This window comes from Etheostoma cragini, chromosome 24 (genome assembly GCF_013103735.1).
Source record: "Etheostoma cragini isolate CJK2018 chromosome 24, CSU_Ecrag_1.0, whole genome shotgun sequence".
NCBI classification, from domain to species: Eukaryota; Metazoa; Chordata; class Actinopteri; order Perciformes; family Percidae; genus Etheostoma; species Etheostoma cragini.
The window spans coordinates 735,709-756,087 of record NC_048430.1 but is presented as its reverse complement, the minus strand read 5'-3'; the positions used below and the strand labels follow the sequence as shown (position 1 = coordinate 756,087).

The following is a 20,379-nucleotide window of genomic DNA, read 5'->3' as shown; positions in this document are numbered from 1 at the left end:
ATAATTTACAGATAGAGCAGGTCTAGACCTCTCTATAATTTACAGATAGAGCAGGTCTAGACCCCTCTATAATTTACAAAGAACAATCTCAGTAATTCCCCCAAGAGCACGCATTTAGGAAGAAACCTGGGACAGACCCAGGCTCTTGGTGGGTGTGTCTGACGGTGCCGGTTGGGGGTGTAGTTAGCAGGAAAAATAGACAGCCAACGTCCTGACATCACTTCCTGTCTAGCCTCTTCTCCATTCTAGCTTCTGTAACTCAATGCAATCTCTCATTCATTCATACCCTGTAAAGGGCAGTCCAGGATCACCAAAGCACTGGGCCCTTATACATAACCACATGCTCCAATAGGATGGAGAGGGAGGACTGCCCTCACCTTCTACGTCAGGGCTGAGGTAGTTGCGGACTTCATTCAGGATGAAGTTGATGTCTTCCTCCCCCGGGATGGGGTGGGCTGTCACGCTGGTAGGCGAGTCGGTCGTCCCGGCGATGGTCATCTTCTCCCAGGGCAGGAAGAAGATGACACGTCCGTCACTCGTCGCCGGATCGAGCAGCCCCATGTTGTCAGGGCTGTGGAAAAAGGAAATACAGGAAGTGGGATTAATAATAAAATCACAAGTGGAGGTAGTAGAAGTAGCCGGAGTAATAGCATAGTTATTAGGTTTAATGTGTTATCTTTATTGTCTCCAATGTGTGGCAAAGTATGCGGAAGGAGTGTAAAAAAGTTACAAAATAACTGTGGTAATGAGAAACAGAGAGGGACAAATTGAGGAGAAACGACACACAAATGGAGACACACAGATATGGGGGAGGAAGAAAAGGTGGAGAGGGCGCAGATAGCGGCAGGAGGAAGACGAGAGGAAGAGAGGAAGAGAATTAGGTGGTTGGCATTTGTGGCGCTGTTCAAAGGGCTCGAGCTCCCTCGGGTTTCGCTCAATAAGCTCCGCTGAACTTTAAAACCACTCCGCTGTGTTTTAACCAGGAAAGACTGTCCTACACATGTAAGTGCAGGTCAGATAGTAGTGTAGTAGTTACACACAGGGATGAGAAAACACTAAGCGTTACATATATACATGTTTATACCCTTGAAAAACTAAAATAAACATCAAAAAACGTCAAAAATAAATGTTTAAAAAGGATAATACTGTGAGTGTGTTGGGCTGTCTGTGGGACATGTGGGACATGTGGGACGTGTGGGACGTGTGGGACATGTGGGACGTGTGGGACATGTGGTACCTGTAGTAACCGGGGATGACGATGTGGACACCGGCGCTGGGCTGGCAGATGTTTTGGGTTTCCTGGTTGTCCATCTTCCTCAGGGAGTCTGTGAACGGCCCGGTGGCGTTGATCACACACTTGGCCTTCACGTCGAACTCCCGTCCTGAGAGGAATCAAAAAAGATGGCATCAAAACAGTCTGAGTTGTTGTTTTTGGTTGAAGAACGAGACAAAGTATGAGGAAGGAGTGTAAAAGTGCCTACTTTTACTTGAGTAAATAGAGTAAAATAAGATGTTTTTACTGTAAAAAGTACAATCTGGACACTGTGCTCTGACATATGTAGATGAGTAATTAGATTCGATTAGATTAGATTAGATTACATTAAACTTTATTAATCCCACAACGGGGACATTTCGTTGTTACAGCAGCAGCATTTTCTTCAATAAAAGCACAAAACAAAAACACACATAGAAGTAAACGCACAAGAAATCCAGGCAAACAATAGACAATGATGATATGGTAGACTGAAAGGAAGCAAAAGGGCATCAAATAAATAAAGGTATTTTAAAGTGCGGTTGTCGTGATACAGGAAACAATATTGCGGTGTAAGTGACGTTAAAATTAAATTGAATGTGTGTTTAGAGTAATAAAGCAAGAGTCGGTAGCATAATATAAATTATATTAACCTGTGACCATAAATATTAGACCTGTTAGTCCTGTTGGTGCACACTGCAACAGTAAATACAAAAAGACTGTAGGGGCAGAGGACAGGCTGCTGACCTTTTACCACTTTAATTTAAATGAAGACAACAAACTTGAAACAGGAAACTGTCTTATTAGACATTTTGGTCAACTGATTTGACTGATTTTGTTCCAAAACTGCACCTCTCACTGACCTCTACATCTTACAATGTTACAGTTGCATCTCATAACTTTTAAATCAACATAAGGTTCACATTAAACACACCTCTGAGATCTCTGAGACCTCTGAGACCTCTGAGACCTCTGAGACCTCTGAGACCTCTGAGACCTCTGAGGACTGGAAGATAGCTCCAGTGAGGCTGAAAATGCTCATGCTTTTATCCCAGTACCCGACTGTGAAGGGTGGAGGTCTAAGTCTCTCCATGTGGGACAGACTCTCTCACACCCAGAGTGTTGTTAGGCCCGATGACAAGAGTCCTAATTGCTAAAAGACTAATTTCATAGGGCTCTAAGTCAGAGCTGAAAGCTAGCTGGAGATTTGGAAATATGACTGCATCTAAACCACCAACCTCTGTAACTAGTTTAAAAAACGGCATAAAGTTACATTCACATTTTCTTTCCCCAGTGGCTTAGGCCTGGTGGGGGGGGGGGCTTGCATTACACTGGGGCAATGATTCCCAAACTTAGGGTCGGGACCCAAAATGGGTCGCAAACCCGTTTTATTGGGTCGCCAATAAGAAGATGAGTTGAGAAAGGGGTGAGACCCAGAAAGGAGAATCTCTTTTTGTTTACCTTTATAATGGAATAAATATACTTCATATACATTTAAATTCATGTTTTTTTCCGTCTTTTGTCCCCAGTTTAAAAATTTAGATGTTACAATGATTCATGGTGTGTATTTTTTGTAAATTTGGGTCCCGGGGAGACACCAAATTTCTCTTTTGGGTCTTGAGCTGAAAAGGTTTGGGAACCACTGCCCTAGGGTAGACCCTGCAGGCCTCACCTGTGATGACGTCCCTGCAGCGAGCGCCACACACCTTCTCCTTGCCGGTCTGCGGGTCCTTGGTCTTCAGCAGGTGGACCACCTCGGTGTAGTTGGCGACGGCGGCGCCGTGGCGGGCGGCCGTGAGGGCGATGGCCAGGTTCATACGGGCGTCATTGTGCTGCCCTGAAGGAGACAGAGAAGAAGAAAGATGGGGGGTTTAGGCAGATTTAGTAATACACTTAGTGTTTTGTACACTGTATGTGTTTGACATTTGAGGCCTGATGCCTCCTTCAGTGTGTAAACCGACGGTGACAACATGTAAACTGACGGAGGCTGAGCATGTCCATGCTATTAAGATATATAAATATGAAGAAGTAAGTCCCGGTGATGATGAAATTACAGTATATCAAAATAATGACATCATGAAATCAGCTGCTGTTTTAGCACAAAGGTTTGTTTCATCTTAACGTCACTTGTAATACATAGTTTTATTGTATTTTTATTTTTTAATGATCCTCTCTGATGATTAAAACATAACATGAGGCAACACTTAAAACTATTCTGCCCTATTTATAGTTATTTATTTGTTACCCTGTGACCTGTGCAATATGCCATCTCATTTCATCAGAGTAGGCATCTCCACAGCGTATTAACTGTAAATACTGACCTGTACAATAAGCCTTTTTTAAATTCATATATCTATAGCTCTGTATTACTCTCTTCTTATTTATATATATTATCCCAACCTGTAAATACAAAGAGTGCTTCTAATGTACATATTACTGTTATTACTGTCTTCTTATTTTTGTCATCCATTTCCTATTTTTAATTCTTTGTGTATTTTTCAATGCCATTTATATTTAATGTGCATTTTTGTTATTGTTGTGCAGCATTGAGCTGCTGTTTCCCCATTGTGGGATCAATAAAGTCTCTTATCTTAAATGTTATCTTAACTAATGGATTAATCAGTCTGTAACTGCCTCTGCACATCCATAAAACAACTATTGCTGTTCTGTCCAATATGTCATCATTATGCTAGAAAATCACATGCTTAAATACTCTTTATAGACAATGTAATGGCCTATTATTGTCCCATATTTACAGTTTTATGCCATGTACTGTATGTGTTCTTGTGTTTCTGCATTCAAGGGCTCCCCTGATTGTTCTCGGTGTATTACCACTGTTTCCTGTCTGTTTTCTTGGTGCACAGCTCACCACAGTTGATGCCAGTTGCCATATCAACATCAAAACATTTGCCACAGAGGCTCACGACACCTTGTAATTTCACATTCACAATTCTTTGTCTCTACTACTCATTTCACTAAAGAACCAGACATTCAGTTACATGAAAATGTTGCAGATTTATTTGTCTCAAATGTAAATTAGAAAAAAGGTAAAGGTTGTGATATTCATAGTTTTAATATTATTACCAACAAACACTTACCAACCCTGCTTCCCTGACCCTAAATGCTCTGCTTTGTCTGTGGCTTCTGTGCGTTATTACAGACAGTGAGGTGCTCTAAGAAGAAACATGTCTGTTGTACCTACAGCAGCATTAACATCCTGTAGCTTTAGGGCATATGAACGAGTATACCATGCAGCCAATTCTAAATAAGAGCGTTATGCCTCCACACTGGTTGCAGAATGTAAGAGCGTGTGCTGCTGCTCAGCCAGTCCGACCGTCTAAGACGCTCCTCTGCGCTCTACACCGCCGGGAGAGAAGGTCAGATTTCCAAATGTCACCGGCATGATTGTTCCAGACGGCATAATTGGAGAAAAGACGCCCACCCCTCCACCATCCCGGCCCTGTCCCCCCTCGGAGCAGATGATGGCGGCGGGGGTGGAAAATCAAACATATGCTGCTTTGCACCAAGAAAATGCTCTTCCCTTTTTCCAGCCTGCACAAATCCAGTTCTCTTGTATTTTACATTTAAAGAGTGAAGAGCCTGATTCTCTTGGTTTTTAAAAACACATATTCATATTTAGTGTGCAGCATGTATAAAGCATTAATAAAACCATGTAAATAAAGCTCTCAAGATTGCTAACGCGACCAAAACATTACATTTAATGAATTATTTTGCCATAAAAACAACTAATATTCAACCAGGAGTCACATTAATAAAGCTGCAGATATTTTTTATTTTGCAACATCCTTTAAAAAGCAACATGGATTTTATTGTTGCCACTAATCTCACAGATTTGGGAAGATGTCTAATGCTGTCCAACTGCTGAAAACCATGATTAAGAAACAATAAAAACCTCTTTAAGCGTGGTTAACTTCACAGGCTGTGTGCTTGTGCTATTACATCATCTGGGTCACATGACAGGCATTTAACCAACACATTTATCCTGGGATTCATTCAAAACTGTATTTCTATGACAAAAGGTACATCCATATATATATTTGTATATGTATATAAAAAAAGTTGACTGAAAGAGACGGTTATATTGTTAATCACAGCTATTTCTTGGACAGATAACTGTGAATTGTTACAGCTGTGAACAGATGTGTAAGAAAAGCGTCCTGGCCTTTAGGCATTAGACATGCCGAGCTGCTACTCGCCACGGCCACGGGGCAAAATTAACATCTGAGGTCTATTATAATCTTCTGTCAGGCTCAATCGTGCAGTTTCTACACAAATACTACAATATTACAATTAATAATGGTGTTATTTTGAACAATTCATTACCATTGGAAAGGACGTACAAGGGAAAACTCTGGAAAAGGGCAACAAGACTGACTCAGCTGCTGCAGGTGTTTACAGAAAAAAAAAAGGTGAGTAATCAATCAACGGACCTCGCGTGCTTTTGAGATTACTGTCCACACACACCAGTGTCTATGTGGACATATGTTATTTAAAGCCAAGGCATCGCAGCCTCCGCGGGCATGAAAGGAAGCATTTTGGAGCTGTGACTCACCGTCGTAGTAGACGATGGCTCCCACCAGCTTGTCCTTCTTCAGCATGGGGAAAAGCTCCAAGGCTTTGGTCTTACTGAGGACGTAGCTGCTCTTCAGGCACTGGATCCCAGCCACCAAGTCGTACATCTTGATCCCCGCCCAGTAGTAAGGCAACTGCCACCATCTTGGAAATAAACAGGGATTAAAGTTAGATACTGGGTTTATTTGAGCTGGTGTTCATTTTCCATCCTGACATAATAACAACTTTCTTCACTTAACAGCATTGATAACAGAATGACCCAATTGTCGCCTGCTTGGTTGTGCTATTTTTACCACGTCTTGTGCACTTTCCATAGTGTAGGAGTCCTGACACTTACTTGTAAACAGGAAGCATGATGGGTAGTGGCGCAGATAGGTGAGGTGCAATCTCCAGGAGGTTGGCTCGCTCGTGGAGCGCCTCTTTCACCATCATGTACTGCTCCGAGAAGAGAAAGTGTAAGGGTGGTGACAAAAAAAGAGCAACAAAACAAGATGAAATTAAAGGTAGGAGAAAGAAGAGGAACCTGCTCGTAGTCTAACTGCATGATGGCCTTCTGGAGGTAGCGGACTCCACCGTGGAGTAGCTTGGTACTCCGACTGCTGGTCCCCGAAGAAAAATCGCTTCTCTCTACCAGAGCGGTTTTGAGGTCTGGGAAGAAATGACAAAGAATAAGTGAATAAACCTGTAGAGTTTGATAATAATGTGACTTAAAAGCTGGGAAAATGCTGCAGTAGTGATTGACAATTTCAATTGGTTTCGCTGACAGAAAGCTGGCTCTATTCATGTCTTTAACCACAAAACACACAAAATACAACACGCTTTAATAATCCTAAAGTTAAAATGACATATAAGCTTGCTACTGTTCACCCAGACAACCTGGATGATGAGTGTATCTGCAGTTTCACTGCTAGGACTGGTCAGCCATAATAAGGATATATTCTAATATCGTTGTGTGGCAAATGTTTGTAGAAAATCATATTAATAGTTTAACTCTATCTACCTACCTATCTATAGATAGCCTTTATTATTAGACTCACGGTCCATAAAACAATAATAATGCTACACTCGTTAGCATTACGAGTGAGCGAACTCTCCAGATGTGTAAAACCAAAACGTCAACAACTAATTTGGTTGGTTTGGTTTGAAAAATAGTATCTAGTATCTTAAGATTTAAGTATCTTTTTACAAAAATGTAAGCAAGTAAAACTGTAAAATTGAGGATTATGCAAATGAGTGGGGGGGGGGGGGGGAATCGTACTTATTGTAATTATTCTGGTGATGATTTTTAAAACTGATTGTTTTCCCTAGAATTTGATATATTTTATTTAATGTTTTTACCAATGATTGGCCTTGATTTCTTCTGTTTGTGCAGCACCACTGACAGTGACTACAGCAAAACAGAGAGAAAGCAGGAAATGCAGATGTTGTGTTCTTCTTTACAAATGAAGTAAATGTCAGACTGACTCACGTGTGATGTGCATTCATCTCTAGGAAAAGAAAATTGCAATACAAATCAAATCGGCACCCATATATCGTGAAAAAATCAAATCAGGACAAACACATATCATCCAAGCCCTGTTAATCTACTGTATGTTAAAGCAGCACCGATATATAAGCTTTATTTAAAGTAAATTACACTTAAGCCTTTGTGGCCAGACTACCAGCTGACATACTGAAGCGAGACCTTTATAAACCCCGTCCCAGCCTATGAGGCGTCTTCCTGCTCAGGACGCAGTGAGGACACTTCCAGAGCTCCACACCTGTTCCATCCCAAGAGAGGGAGGCTCACTTACTGCGCGTGACAGCGTCTAAGGCACACCCTGCACCCGTGGCCCCTCCCCCGACCACCAGCACATCGAACTCCTCGGTGTTCTGCAGCGCCGCGAGCTGGGCCTGCCGAGCGGGGAACTCGTCCGCAAAGGGAACCCTCAGCTCTGCTTCTGCTTCCACGTGGGCCAACCGAGCCTGGGTGGGACACAGATACACACAGCAACACACACACACACACACACACACACACAGTCAGAAGAACCCTTTCCACGACCTAAAGACTCTCCACAGTGTGCAAAACTACAAGTTCCGATGTTAATTTCTATGTTAAATGCTAAAAATGTCCAGTAAATATAGCAACACTTTTCTTGGTTTGTTCTGAAACACTGTCAGCACACTGCAAGCATCCCCAGTGTTATATGTTCATGCATTATTCTTGCATTACAATCACACCATATTCAATGTGATATAACGCATAATGACTTGCAATCACATTAATATATTATGGATTCAACTGTGTGATGAGATTACTGTACAGTGCTTATCATATGCATTACTTTGTTGAAATGGATGGAGTATAATGTATGTACCGAGGCCAGAAGTGCATCTATTACTGTGATTATGATTAACAAAGTTTAATATAGCCCAACCAATGCTGATTTTAAGTTTATTTCAAGTTGAAGTTAACAAAACTGAGTTTGGAAAACCTATTAGACGAAAAAGGCTATTCATTATTTAATATTAACAGATAACAAAAAAAAATTAAACCTTGTACATTTCTGTGTTTTTTAACATTTCCTTTGTATTTTTATTTTTAGCCCTTTGTTAGACGACGACAGCAGAGCTGCTGTATTGTTTGTGCTATAAGCTAATTTATCAGTCTAGCTCTAGTAAGAAGACTATCTTATTATAATAAACATCATGTTGACACTTTAAGGATGTTTTGCTGGTCGTGTGAGTTATCTGTGAGTTTGGATGCTGAACCTTTACTTGTACAAGTGTACTTTTACTTGAGAGTATTGCTACTTTTACTTAAGTAATCACAACACAAATGTAGTTGGACTTCATTTATAACAAATCCAGGCATGGGCTTTTCATCCGAGCTGTTCTTGGTAGTGAGAGGGAGATTATAACGTGCTCACGGTGTCTCATTACTACCTTTACTTTCCAAGGGAAGTGTTGCTAATAAAGCCCAGTAAAGCAGAGTTTGCTGAATGGTACGACCTGCTGCAACATGCAAACCCCACCAAATAGAAACAGCAAGCTTTTTACATTATTAGTATTAGCTAAAATTTAGAGAAATAATCACAAAAAAATAATAAATGATAAAACAAACAAAAACACAGCTCCACTCTGATATTGGGGGGCTTCACTGCTAATGAAATATTCATTCATTTTTCCATTTAGCGGTTGGAGCTAAATGATTGCATCAAGCTGCTTTGAGGCAAACGCGGTATTTGACTTGCAAAATAGCAGCAGCCGTTTGTAATTTAGCTCTGCAACCACAAGCGAGACGATGATATAATCATTGTCTATTTTTGATGATGCATACAGACAAACACCGCCACAGAATTAAGGGCTAGCGTCCCCCCCCCAGTAATCAAGTTAGGTGTGTGAATGGCACAGCGAGGCCCGTGCTAATAGCCAATCGGACGCTCTCTTGAAAACCCATCCAAGCCACATACATGCCCTTGCTAAAGAAGACAAGACGGACATTCAGCTCATCAGCAGTGCAATTACTGGGATTAGAGGCATGCGTGATTACAAACTATTGTGAAAAATAATTATGTTTCATCAGGGTCGACTTCTTGCTTACCAATCCGTGCTTGGTTGATAGGACGACGACGGGCAAGAGAAGACATTATCGCGCCAGGGGCACAAAACAAAAGTTCACATTAGGTTGTACAGTCACATAAAGTCTGGTATGTCGATGCGTGGCACGCCTGAAATAGGCCCACGTCAGGTCAGAGGTCACACAGCTGCTCGTCTGTCTCAAATGAAGCACTGTCTGTGTGTGTGTGTGTGTGTGTGTGTATCACTTCAGGCTGATAGATGCAATGCAATGATGTATTGATAATCAAGTGGAATTATCTATTTTTCATTCATAATTAGTTATCCTTTTAAAGGGAGAGATGTAGCGAGAAGTGTCACAACAATTATATACATTAGATGTTTGGATTTAGTGTGTGTGTGTGTGTGTGTGTGTGTGTGTGTGTGTGTGTGTGTGTGTGTGTGTGTGTGTGTGTGTGTGTGTGTGTGTGTGTGTGTGTGTGTGTGTCAATGGCTGAGTTTTAAGGCTTGACATTAAGACAGAAACTGGCATCTTTTCAAGGTGTCTTCATTCTTTAAATGTAAGTGTGTGTCCACATTGTCAAGCAGCAAATCGTTTTTTTAGGACTGAGAAAGAGTTTAAGTGTCCAAACAAAAGTCATGTTTCAAATCAATCAAATAAATGCATCTAAAATCTTAATTTACTATAAATGTTTTTTTTTTTAAAGCACAATAATCCGTTTTTTTTACACGAGGTGTGGCATGTTCAGCGTTAACATTATTTCTACATTTAAATAAATGAATTAAGCTCGCAGCTAGGTGATGTACAGCTGTGTTGCTAATGCAACCGTCACTTGACTTGACATCATTTGTTTACAAAAACTTGAAAAAGCTCAGTAACAAACATGCTATGTCTCATTCTGTATGAATTATTAACTGTAAGTGTAATTATTTGCTGTTTTTATGGGGGTTATGGGCCATACTTTGGGACCTGGAGCCTACACGGGCTCAGAAACTGGTCCCACACTATATTCTACTATGGCTTTATATTAAGCATATAAACCTTCTCAGCTAAGGCTCAGTAAGAACACTAATCAACCTATCAGGAGCGAGTGGCGGCATGCTTGCGAGTGAACTGATGGCTCCTGCTCAGCAGCTGGAAAACATCCAATAAAACAAAAAGGAAAAATACCTTGGATACGACAGAAAGCACATTCCAGCATCTAGACTGGACATGCCCTCCAAAGGCAGTCCCTCCCTGCATGGTGGTTTGGATTCAGGCCAAAAGAAACCCTATTCTGAATATTGTACTGTAGTCGTGCCCAAAACTGACGTTTTCAAGGTATCGTTTACATTTTACATCTGTCAGGATGTAAAAAGATGAAGCAGCATATGCAATACTGACAATGGAGCCTAAACGCACGTGTATTCACTCAAATTCTGCATTTCTTGCAACATGTAAACATGCAACAGCAAACACCTGGCGGAGCGTCTCAAACTGGGCGGTGCGTCAGCTTACCTGCGTCTTCCTGTACTCAATCAGCTGGGAGAGGCCGAAAACGGTGGCGACCGCCCCGCTGCCGATGAGCGCTGTCCGTTTCAGAGCCTTCCTGAACGCCATCGTCCCTGCTGGAGTCAGAGTAGAGGGCAGTGAGGAGACGGAGCGGGGACGCCCGGGTTAAGAGGCTCGTATGACACGTTATGGGACGTGATGGTGATGGGGGGGGAGGGGGAGTAAAGGCCAAATGTTCAGGTAGAGAAGGGTGCAGAGAGAGGCAGAGGATGCTGTGTTCAGGTTTCCTGTTGCACAGAATACAGAGAAATGCCAATTTTTAATATTATATCACTTATTTTGTGATTACTAGTGATTTGTTTTACCATTAAAATGTCAAGATGTCTTCAAATGTCTTGTTATGTCCGACCTACAGCCAAAAAACAAACGTATTTCATTTACGATGATACAAAATAGAGAAAAAAGACAAATATTCTCACATTTGATAAGCTGGAAAGGGGACATTATTTTGACAGGAAATTGCTCAGTACATAATCAATAATGATACAATATTTCCGATCCTTCCTAGTTCCCTTGAATTAATCGTGGTAAACGAGCACTTTAAGGACACCGTATTCGCTCTATGGTCGATGTTTGTGATTATTTTTGACATTTCAAACCCTACACGATCAGACAATTTGATTAGCTTTAAAAAAAATAAGTAACTGACAGATGAATTAATAATGGAAGTTATCATTTGTGTTCACCTTTTGCAAAATCATTATATTTGCAACTATGCAGCATCAAGACATTCAGCCTAACTGTTCTGAGTAATGCAATCCAATCCTATTAGGAGTTAAGTGTTAAGCAACAGCTAGGATACTGTTTCCATGTTTTCATAATGAACGAGCAGAACATGACCCCACCTCTGGCTCGACGAGGGCCGCAATTCACACGAGGGCGCCCCCCCCAAAAAAAGTACTTGCATTTCCAGTATGGTGCACTTTGATGAAAGGTTTCCAGGGAGTGCCATACGCTGGAGCAGATTCTAATACATTTTAATAAAAACACAGCTACAGATGGCACAAATGTCAGTGATGAGTTTGGTGGAACCAGTGACCTATCACCCAATGTTACCACCAGACATGGGTGTCATGTTTTTACTGCCACTGCCTTTCTCCCTCCACCAAGTAGAAGGATATGAACCTGGGTTTAGGCAAATCCACCTCTTTTACAACCTGTTATAAAGGCGATATAAAAAGCTTCTGTTCAGAACTGAAGCAATGACACAGCTGCACATGGTGGACACTGAAGATGTGAGCTACTGTATATGACTGAACTATAACACTCACCCAGTATTGCCCAAACAATAGTCCAGAATGGGTTATTTTCCCGTTCACATAAGGATATGTTGGATCAAATAAGATTAAAAGTGTGACTAGACACTCTGCTGTCATGGTCAGTACTCCAATACAAAGTCCTAGTTTTAGACTTTTTATTTTAGCAAAGACACTATCTTTTGTTAAATAAAATAGTTTTTTTGTGTTTTCTTTCTCAAAGACTACACTTCAAATATCACGCTATTACAATATCCAAAATCTAAGACGATACCTTGTCTCATAACACAATATGATGTGCTGCATGACCAGAGAAAAGCGAGAAAAGAAGCGGTTATATCTGTAGTATTTACCCCTTCAAAAAGGTAAACAACAACCAGAACGTGCTGCGCTGCTCTGGACCACCTGACGCTGGTTACTTGGATTCAACCAAACTGGAGTAAAATGTGTTTGTGAAACATTTTAGGAGCCAGGTAGGCAACAGAATAACTGGAAAAGGTTAATATTCATCAGCACTGTTTAGTTTGACAGTTTAGTCTAAATTCAGTCTCAGTCTGAGAGAGAGAGGGAGAGAGAGAGAGTGGCGGCCCTTTCTTTCTCTCTCTCTCTCTACCCCATCTACCTGTTGTGTCCATATGCAGAAGGACAGTCTGTAGTTGACATCACCTAATGCACTGTAATAAAGCCTGAAAAGACTACGCTTCAAATATCACGATATTACAATATCCAGAATATAAGGTCAAATCTACCTTGACTCATAACATGATATAATATCATAGGGTTTTTGAAGCCTCACGCGGAGAGGTTCATTGCCTAAAGGTATATATTAAAAGAGGATCCTGGTAGTGACAAACCCCACTCAGCAGGGGGGGGGAGGTAGAGGTATGATGTAAGATGTCAGAGGTGTGACGTCAGAGGTATGACGTCAGAGGTAGTGATCCGTTATCTGTCCCCACACAGGAGGAAGTCCCTGTTCTTCGCTCTCTGGTTGGGGATTAAAATGTCTGCTCAGTTTGGTCTTTGAGGGGAAACCCTAGTAAAAGCGTCGTCTCGACAGTCCCCAATCAGCTCTTTACCTTGTAAAAAGAGAGAGAGAGACACCTGGCGCACACCTCCACGGCACGCGCACATTAGCCCGGCGTGTCGTTGGCTAGAGCCGGTGATGAGAGGATGTCATTCATGGTCATACCGGCATGGTCGGCTAAGAAAAACTCGCAGATGTTCTGCATTTCTGGCTCTACGCCAAATACAACAAAGGGTTAAATAGCCGTCAGACATGTTTACATAGTCGGTAAAACAGTCGGTAAAACTACAGACAACCCACCTACAGGACTCCTCGCTTGGCGGCCGACTCAACTCGCTGGGGGGCCGCAGGGCGTCGGGTGAGGACGTCGGCTGGTATCCAAACCAGTTCGCGTTTGACAACTTCAACCAGGAAGCGGAGAGCAGCCCCGAGCGACGTCACGCTGAGCCAATTAGCACGCAGCGCTCGGGAGCGCTTGTCCAATAGCAGGACAGGAGGCGGTGCCACGTTGTTGACGTAAGGAGATTGCACAACGCTGGTCTCCCCTCCATCCTCCTCCTCAAGGATAATAATAAAGAGGGACCGGAGTGTCACCAGCTGTCGCTTTCTCTGTCTCCCAGCACAGGAGACATGGAAGAAAAAATAAAGCCTATGAGATATAAATCACACTGACATTTTCTGTAGGCTAGTATTTCTTAAACATAACGTGTGTTTTAAGATGAAAATGATGCTCCTCAATCAACCGTAGATTAAAGAACAGCTGTTTAGGATAATAACTATGTTTAAATGATTTGAATCTTACTCCCCAGCAATGCAAAGAGACAATTCATTTATGTAGCAACGCCAGGTTTATAGAGTTGTCGCAATAAAATCTAATACATAATATAAGAATAGATTCTATAATTTCCCATTTGGTTGGTATCAATATCTATCTATCTATCTATCTATCTATCTATCTATCTATCTATCCATCTATGTATCTATCTATCTATCTGTCTAAATATACTTAAGATGCAAATTGCAAGAGAGTGCAGGCATTCTTTCCATATTACATGAACACATGGCTGTGTCCACACCAGAGACACACACCCGGCACCCCACCCCTATGTGGCTCGTGCGTAAGGGTTTGGCAGAAGGGAGCGCACCACGTAAACAAAAGCACATTGTCGGTGTGACTGCCAGCCAGTCTGCGAGCCAAGAGCGGGAGAAGTGGACAGTCTTTTCCTTTGCTCTCTAGACAGCGAGGGGGGCTTTCCAAAGCTTTAATAGATCCGCACGCGACACTACAGCCGAGATGGGATCACCTGTCCCTGTCCTCCTGCCCTGCATGGAGGTCTGAGGTAGTGCATATTCTACTTTTTCTCCACTAATGTATTAAGAAACCAGGGATGCATGTCAGTGGGAAGCTTGACAATGATGCTCCGATGTTTTTGTTTCAGGCAAAGTGAAGCAGGCCGTAATATCCTCTGGAAAATAAGACAACTAAAGCCCTGAGGTAATAAAGACTGGTCCTCGTGCTGTTCTTCTGCTTACTGCCAAATACTGTCAGGTCTTTGAAGTCATTAAGAATAGTCCCAAGGTCATAATTATGTGCCTTCCAACAAGTGGATATCTCTGCCTAACGTGCGTGCAATGTGTTACAATTGGACCTTATTTTATTTTTCATTCTTATATTGTTTATTATCAGCTCCAAGCGCAAACCCCCGCTTCGTCCTGACTGTATTCTATCCATGTTTGCAGGAGCCATGCCGTGTGTGCAGACCCAGTGCGGCTCCTCTCCTCAAGGAGCCAGCCCGGCCTCCCAGAGCGCGGGTGGAGAGCGCAGCTGCGACTTTCTCACCCCGGAGTTTGTCAAGTATAGCATGGACCTTACGAACAGTGAAATCTCCACTTCAACATCGGCTCCCAGTTTCGGCTCCATGGGTGACACTTACGGCGCCGGGTACGACGTGAAGCCCCCGTGTCTCTTCCAGATGCCGGTGCAGGGGGAGCTCTCGTGCGTCAAGGTGGAGGATACGCACGGGTGTCCGCGGTATCAGCCGGGTCAGCCTCACCCGCACCAGTCCGACGAGCTGCTCTCCTCCCCGGGCTCCATTTATTACTACCGGCCTCCGTCGCCGCACACCCCCATCACATCCAACTTTCAAACTCCACCCGGACACATATGGGAGGACTCTGGCTCTCTGTACAGTTTTCGAGAGGACTATTTGGCGGCGGCGCACAGGAAAAACACACTCTCCAGATTCTCGCTGTTTTCCCTAAAACACGCGCCACACGGCGGCCAGAGCTTGTCCACCTGCCAGATGAAAGCAGACGGATCTCTGCATGTGTCCATGAACCTTGACGCAGCCGGGGCGCACCAAACGCTGGATAGCCCCGGCGTCCTGGGCTCCACTGCCCACGGAAAGCAGCCCGGAGTGGGATTTCCTCACCCGCTCCAGTTCGCCCACGGACAACACTTTATGGACTACCAGACCTCTTGTGCTCCCAGCCGGGGACCGCTGAGCGCGGAGGGACTGTGCGCCGTCTGCGGGGACAGCGCAGCATGCCAGCACTACGGAGTGCGCACCTGCGAGGGCTGCAAGGGTTTCTTCAAGGTTTGTTCCCAATGAGACGTCATGTCAAAGCTGCATGAAAACTAGGATTTCAACCTGGATATTCGCCGGCAGCAGCTGGGCAAACACGATTAGGGAATCTTTAGTATCCTAAAATCATGCAACATGCCACATGCAAATGCTGTGATGAACAACTTAAATACCAGATTTGTCAAAATGGATATCTTCAACCCTAACTTCAGGTAATTGGACATCATGTAAAAAAAACAAATCCCACTCGAGCGCCTGACTGGCCTCTTTAATTGAACATCATGCTTCAGAGGCACGTCCTCATCTCTTGACACACGCGTTTTAGGGGCAAATGTCCTGTATGAAAATGGCTACCAACGTGCCATGAATAAAAAACCTTTCCCTTCTTCTCGCTGAAGGAGATTCCCCGGGGCAATTCTCCAAATTATGAATGGCCACGACCCTGTATTTACCCAGACTGCCCTGTCCGCCTGCTGAATGCCTTATAATGCCTCAGATGGCCCACAGGAGCAGGAGTGCTGCTGCTAATTTTCAAAGGACCATTTAAGGCTTCTTACTTTAGTCTTAACAAAATGAGTTGAGGAGGTACTAAAAAAGGTGCTTAATGTTTAGAAAAATGTCCTTAAGTTTCTTTCAAAAAAGGATCCACATGCCACCAAGTGCCAAAGTTCAGCATGTCCAATTTAGCTTCTCTTACATTTGGAGAGGTTTTCAGAACATAACATTTAAGATGTGATATCTGAGGTCTGTTTGAGTCGGTATGAAGCTTAACCAAAGAACCTTAAAAAGCAGAAGTTTTATCATATTAAACAGACCAAATGAGTAGATGGTAATGAGGTTTACAGCTAAATTTAAATGGTTGTTTCTCAAAGTGAGCTCCAGGCATCACCTCAGCCTTTGTGCAGGTATCACATGTTTAAACTTCATCTTTTTCTTTGTCCATGCAGCGCACAGTACAGAAAAATGCCAAGTACGTGTGTTTGGCAGCCAAAAGCTGCCCGGTGGACAAACGCAGGAGGAACCGATGCCAATATTGCCGCTTCCAGAAGTGCCTTGCGGTGGGAATGGTCAAAGAAGGTAAACCAATACACCTTGAAACCTTGAAATACACCTTGAAACATGACATTTGGGTCAGAAGCAGAGAACAGTGTCCTGTGTCTCTCCGTGCTCTGCAGTGGTGAGGACAGACGGTCTGAAAGGACGAAGGGGACGCCTGCCGTCCAAACCCAAATCTCTCCCGGACTCATCTTTACCAGTCAGCACCCTCCTGAGCACCCTCATCAGGGCGCACGTGGACTCGAACCCTCCGCCTTCTCGCCTTGACTTTCTTAAAGTAAGCAGTAAGGGTGTGACAATACATCGATACATCGGTTCAATCCTCCATGATCCAATATCATCGATACACATCGTCATCTTTGAGATGCGCCTTTATTGAAATTCCCACTTTATAGTTATTGTTTTATTAATAAGAGTTTTTTTTAATGTAAATGTCTGGAAGAGCTTAGTAATTAAATTGTTAAATCATGATATCGTTGCTTTTTGGAAATATATAAATGCATATCAGTAAATCAGTAAACGTTGTGTTGTTGTTGAAAGAATTCATATAATATCACATTGTGATAAAGCGTGTGATTTACACTCCTAGTAAGCAGTGTGGGCGTCATTTCATGGAGGGTGCAGTGCCCTTTAACACAAAATAAGGGCATTACAGAGCTGTAATCACAGGTGGTTCCCATATTTTTCCTTTCACTAGTTTAAGGAGAGTCCAGGAAGCCCCCCGGGCGACGACGCCCAGCACGTGCGGCAGTTCTACGACCTCCTGACCAGATCGATGGAGGTGATCCGGGGCTGGGCCCAGAAGATCCCGGGCTTCACCTCCCTGCCCAAGCACGACCAAGACCTCCTCTTCTACTCGGCTTTCCTGGAGCTCTTCGTCTTGCGGCTGTCATACAGGTAAAGAACACACAAAGGGACTCATCTTTTGACATGAGATCCCAAGTTAGCAGTCAGTCCACAGCGGGTAAATATATTTGCTTATGGATCTGCCAGTAAACACAACAAAACTCGGGGATGGATTTGCTTTCCAGCACTTTTGGCACTAATGAAAGACGGGTTAACAGCTGGAGAGAGCCCAAAAGGACATGGGACTATGACATGGGACATGGGATTTGTCACTGTCATTAAGGAGCCTTAACATTTGAGCACCAGCTGTCATGCTGTTTCAGATCCAACCCGGAGGACGGGAAGCTGATCTTCTGCGACGGGTCGGTGTGGCACCGGCTCCAGTGCCTGCGTGGCTTTGGGGAGTGGATCGACAGCATCGTTGAGTTCTCCGCTAATCTGCAGAGGATGAACCTGGATGTGTCTACCTTCTCTTGCATATGCAGTCTCGCCTTGGTCACCGGTGAGATGCTTAAAAACACTCTGGTTTGCCCTCCCATGCACATTCATAGTCCTAAGAAATGAATGATGAACTAAATGGACCTGGTGTCAAAAATAGCCCCAAATCACATATCTGTTACATCAGAGATTAAGCTTTAAGATGTTAGAAATCACCTTTTTTAGGCTGTAAACCACATGTAACGTTCAGGAGGGGCAACACATGAAGTAGGACACACAGAACTGACTGCTGTACTGGTTGAAATAGGTTGCTAAAAGCAATGAATGCATCGTTGAAAAAGCAAAATATAATGGATAAATGTTTGAATTAATTAGTAAAACGTTACTGGATGAATGTGAAATTAGAGTTTACAGTGAAAGCATCATTACGTTGATAAACAACAGTAGCACACGTCTATTTCTGCACCCACTTCTGGTTAATTACGTTCCACCGTGATCTAACATGTTTGTTTGGACTGTGATTTACGGACTAGCAGAGCGGCACGGACTGAAGGAGCCGAAGAAGGTGGAGGAGCTGCAGAACAACATAGTGAAGTGCTTGAAGGACGCCGACGGCCTCTCGGACCGCTGGTCTAACCCCTTGTCCAGACTTTTGGATAAACTGCGTGAACTTCGCACTCTGTGCATCCAAGGCCTGCAGAGGATCTTCTATCTGAAGCTGGAGGACTTGGTGCCGCCGCCTGCAGTGATAGATAAGTTATTCCTCGACACGTTGCCATTTTAGAGACATTAAAGAACACACATGGGGACGTTTCTTCTCCTTTGATTTAATCCAAACAGTTGTTGCTGACAGTTTGACATCTGTGCGCCGTGGAAAAAGACATTTTAAAATCTAAAATTGAGTTGTTTAATCACATTCTCCTCAAAACAAGTCGACCACTTTTAAATTGATGGGGGGGGGGAATAATATCAAGAGATATGTTTGCAAAATTTGAATTATGCGAGGGTCTAAGAGAGTCTGCAGGAAAGGAGAAATTAATTAAAAGTCCGTACTTTGAATTTACTTTTACTTTATATTTGCAGTGTGATTTTACCAAAATGATTGTTAAAGCCATTTTACATTCTTATAAAGAGGCAGATTTTGGTACGAGACAGGTGTTTCCCATCATGCTTAGGTTTTTTATAACATATATGAGTCTGATTGTGATTAATATAATAATATTATTTGGAGACTCTGGTCTGTTGTGTTCTCAGAGTAAACTGTCAGTGTTAATGTTTTAATAAATAAATTACTATTACTGCGGCTGGGCTACGTTTTTTTATTTTTTATAAAGCTCGTTCATTTTTTTATTTTATCTTTTTGAGAAAGGAAATCAGAGGACTCCTCTATAATAATTATATTGTTATTCCTCACAAATATCAATGACATCTTTCCTCTGATATTAAATGCCAATTTTAAACAATAAATGATGTTGTATTATGTAACTTTGCATGCAGGTTGTGGTTCATAAGCGTGACCTTTTTAAAAATGATGCATCTAGTGCAGCCATGTGTTTAATAAATGGTTCAATGGTCTTTAAAAGGTACACATCCTTATAATAAATCACCTTTCTGTGATATATTATATTGAGATGTGTAGTATATTCAGGATAATAATAATAATCCATGTGAATCTCTTTACTCTGTAAACTGGTATGAAGTCTGTAGTATCTAAGATAATACACAGCAGGAGTAGTTATATACACAACATGTTATCTATATTATATAACTTCTATTTAATCAAGTCCCACTGAGCTTAAGATCTGATTTTTAAGAGCCTGAATACATAAGATAATACAAGATAGTAAAAAACTAAAATATATACAGTATATATACAAATAATGTTGTAAACTAGTAAGAAAGAGACACATTTTACGTCAAATCTCAGTATTTTTTTAACCATGAAAAAGGCAAAGTGGAGGGTGATTAACAAACTCTGCTATACGAAAGTCCGTAAGCTACATATTTGAACGTGCACATGCACGTGTGAGTGTGTCAAGATCAAAGGTCAAGCCAACCTTTAATGTCTTACAGCGAGGTTTCACAGATTTCATTCATCACTTTGCAAGACATGAGGATAGAAGTTAAAAATAAGCATCTGTGAGTGAGTGTGTGTGTGTGTGTGTGTGTGTGTGTGTGTGTGTGTGTGTGTGTGTGTGTGTGTGTGTGTGTGTGTG

The 20,379-nt window shown here is 42.5% G+C and overlaps 2 protein-coding genes across 6 annotated transcripts in view; one reads left to right on the top strand and one right to left on the bottom strand.

The window, feature by feature from the left end:
* gpd2 (glycerol-3-phosphate dehydrogenase 2 (mitochondrial)) overlaps positions 1-13,686 on the bottom strand; it is a 23,494-nt gene extending 9,808 nt beyond the window's left edge. The window contains exons 1-10 of one of the 4 annotated variants that reach the window (XM_034864451.1): positions 13,543-13,686; positions 10,905-11,014; positions 9,432-9,440; positions 7,639-7,810; positions 6,369-6,493; positions 6,183-6,280; positions 5,826-5,989; positions 2,925-3,089; positions 1,238-1,382; positions 378-571 (exon numbers count right to left, since the gene is read on the bottom strand). In XM_034864451.1, coding sequence (XP_034720342.1) covers positions 378-571; positions 1,238-1,382; positions 2,925-3,089; positions 5,826-5,989; positions 6,183-6,280; positions 6,369-6,493; positions 7,639-7,810; positions 9,432-9,440; positions 10,905-11,006 — 1,174 coding nt within the window. In that variant the 5' untranslated portion in view covers positions 11,007-11,014; positions 13,543-13,686. The remainder of the gene's footprint in view (positions 1-377; positions 572-1,237; positions 1,383-2,924; positions 3,090-5,825; positions 5,990-6,182; positions 6,281-6,368; positions 6,494-7,638; positions 7,811-9,431; positions 9,441-10,904; positions 11,015-13,542) is intronic. The other 3 variants (XM_034864452.1, XM_034864453.1, XM_034864455.1) reach the window with 3 other exon arrangements.
* A 652-nt stretch (positions 13,687-14,338) lies between these two features.
* LOC117939658 (nuclear receptor subfamily 4 group A member 2-like) lies at positions 14,339-19,461 on the top strand. Of its 2 annotated transcripts, none has more exons than XM_034865136.1 (8): positions 14,339-14,578; positions 14,678-14,733; positions 14,979-15,835; positions 16,771-16,900; positions 16,999-17,156; positions 17,577-17,776; positions 18,049-18,227; positions 18,697-19,461. In XM_034865136.1, exons 3-8 carry the CDS (start codon positions 14,984-14,986, stop codon positions 18,945-18,947), a joined length of 1,770 nt encoding a protein of 589 aa, XP_034721027.1. In that variant the 5' UTR covers positions 14,339-14,578; positions 14,678-14,733; positions 14,979-14,983; the 3' UTR covers positions 18,948-19,461. The 2 variants fall into 2 exon arrangements, with proteins under 2 accessions (XP_034721027.1, XP_034721028.1); XM_034865137.1 differs by having other exon boundaries at positions 14,340-14,578; positions 18,700-19,461.
* The last annotated feature ends 918 nt before the right edge of the window (positions 19,462-20,379 follow it).

Excerpts from the sequence above, each read along its gene's own strand:
- LOC117939658 (XM_034865136.1), top strand. The coding sequence starts at position 14,984 with ATGCCGTGTGTGCAGACCCAGTGCGGCTCCTCTCCTCAAGGAGCCAGC. Across the intron at positions 15,836-16,770 it reads GCTGCAAGGGTTTCTTCAAG|CGCACAGTACAGAAAAATGC; the intron begins GTTTGTTCCCAA and ends TTGTCCATGCAG. Across the intron at positions 18,228-18,696 it reads CAGTCTCGCCTTGGTCACCG|CAGAGCGGCACGGACTGAAG; the intron begins GTGAGATGCTTA and ends TTTACGGACTAG.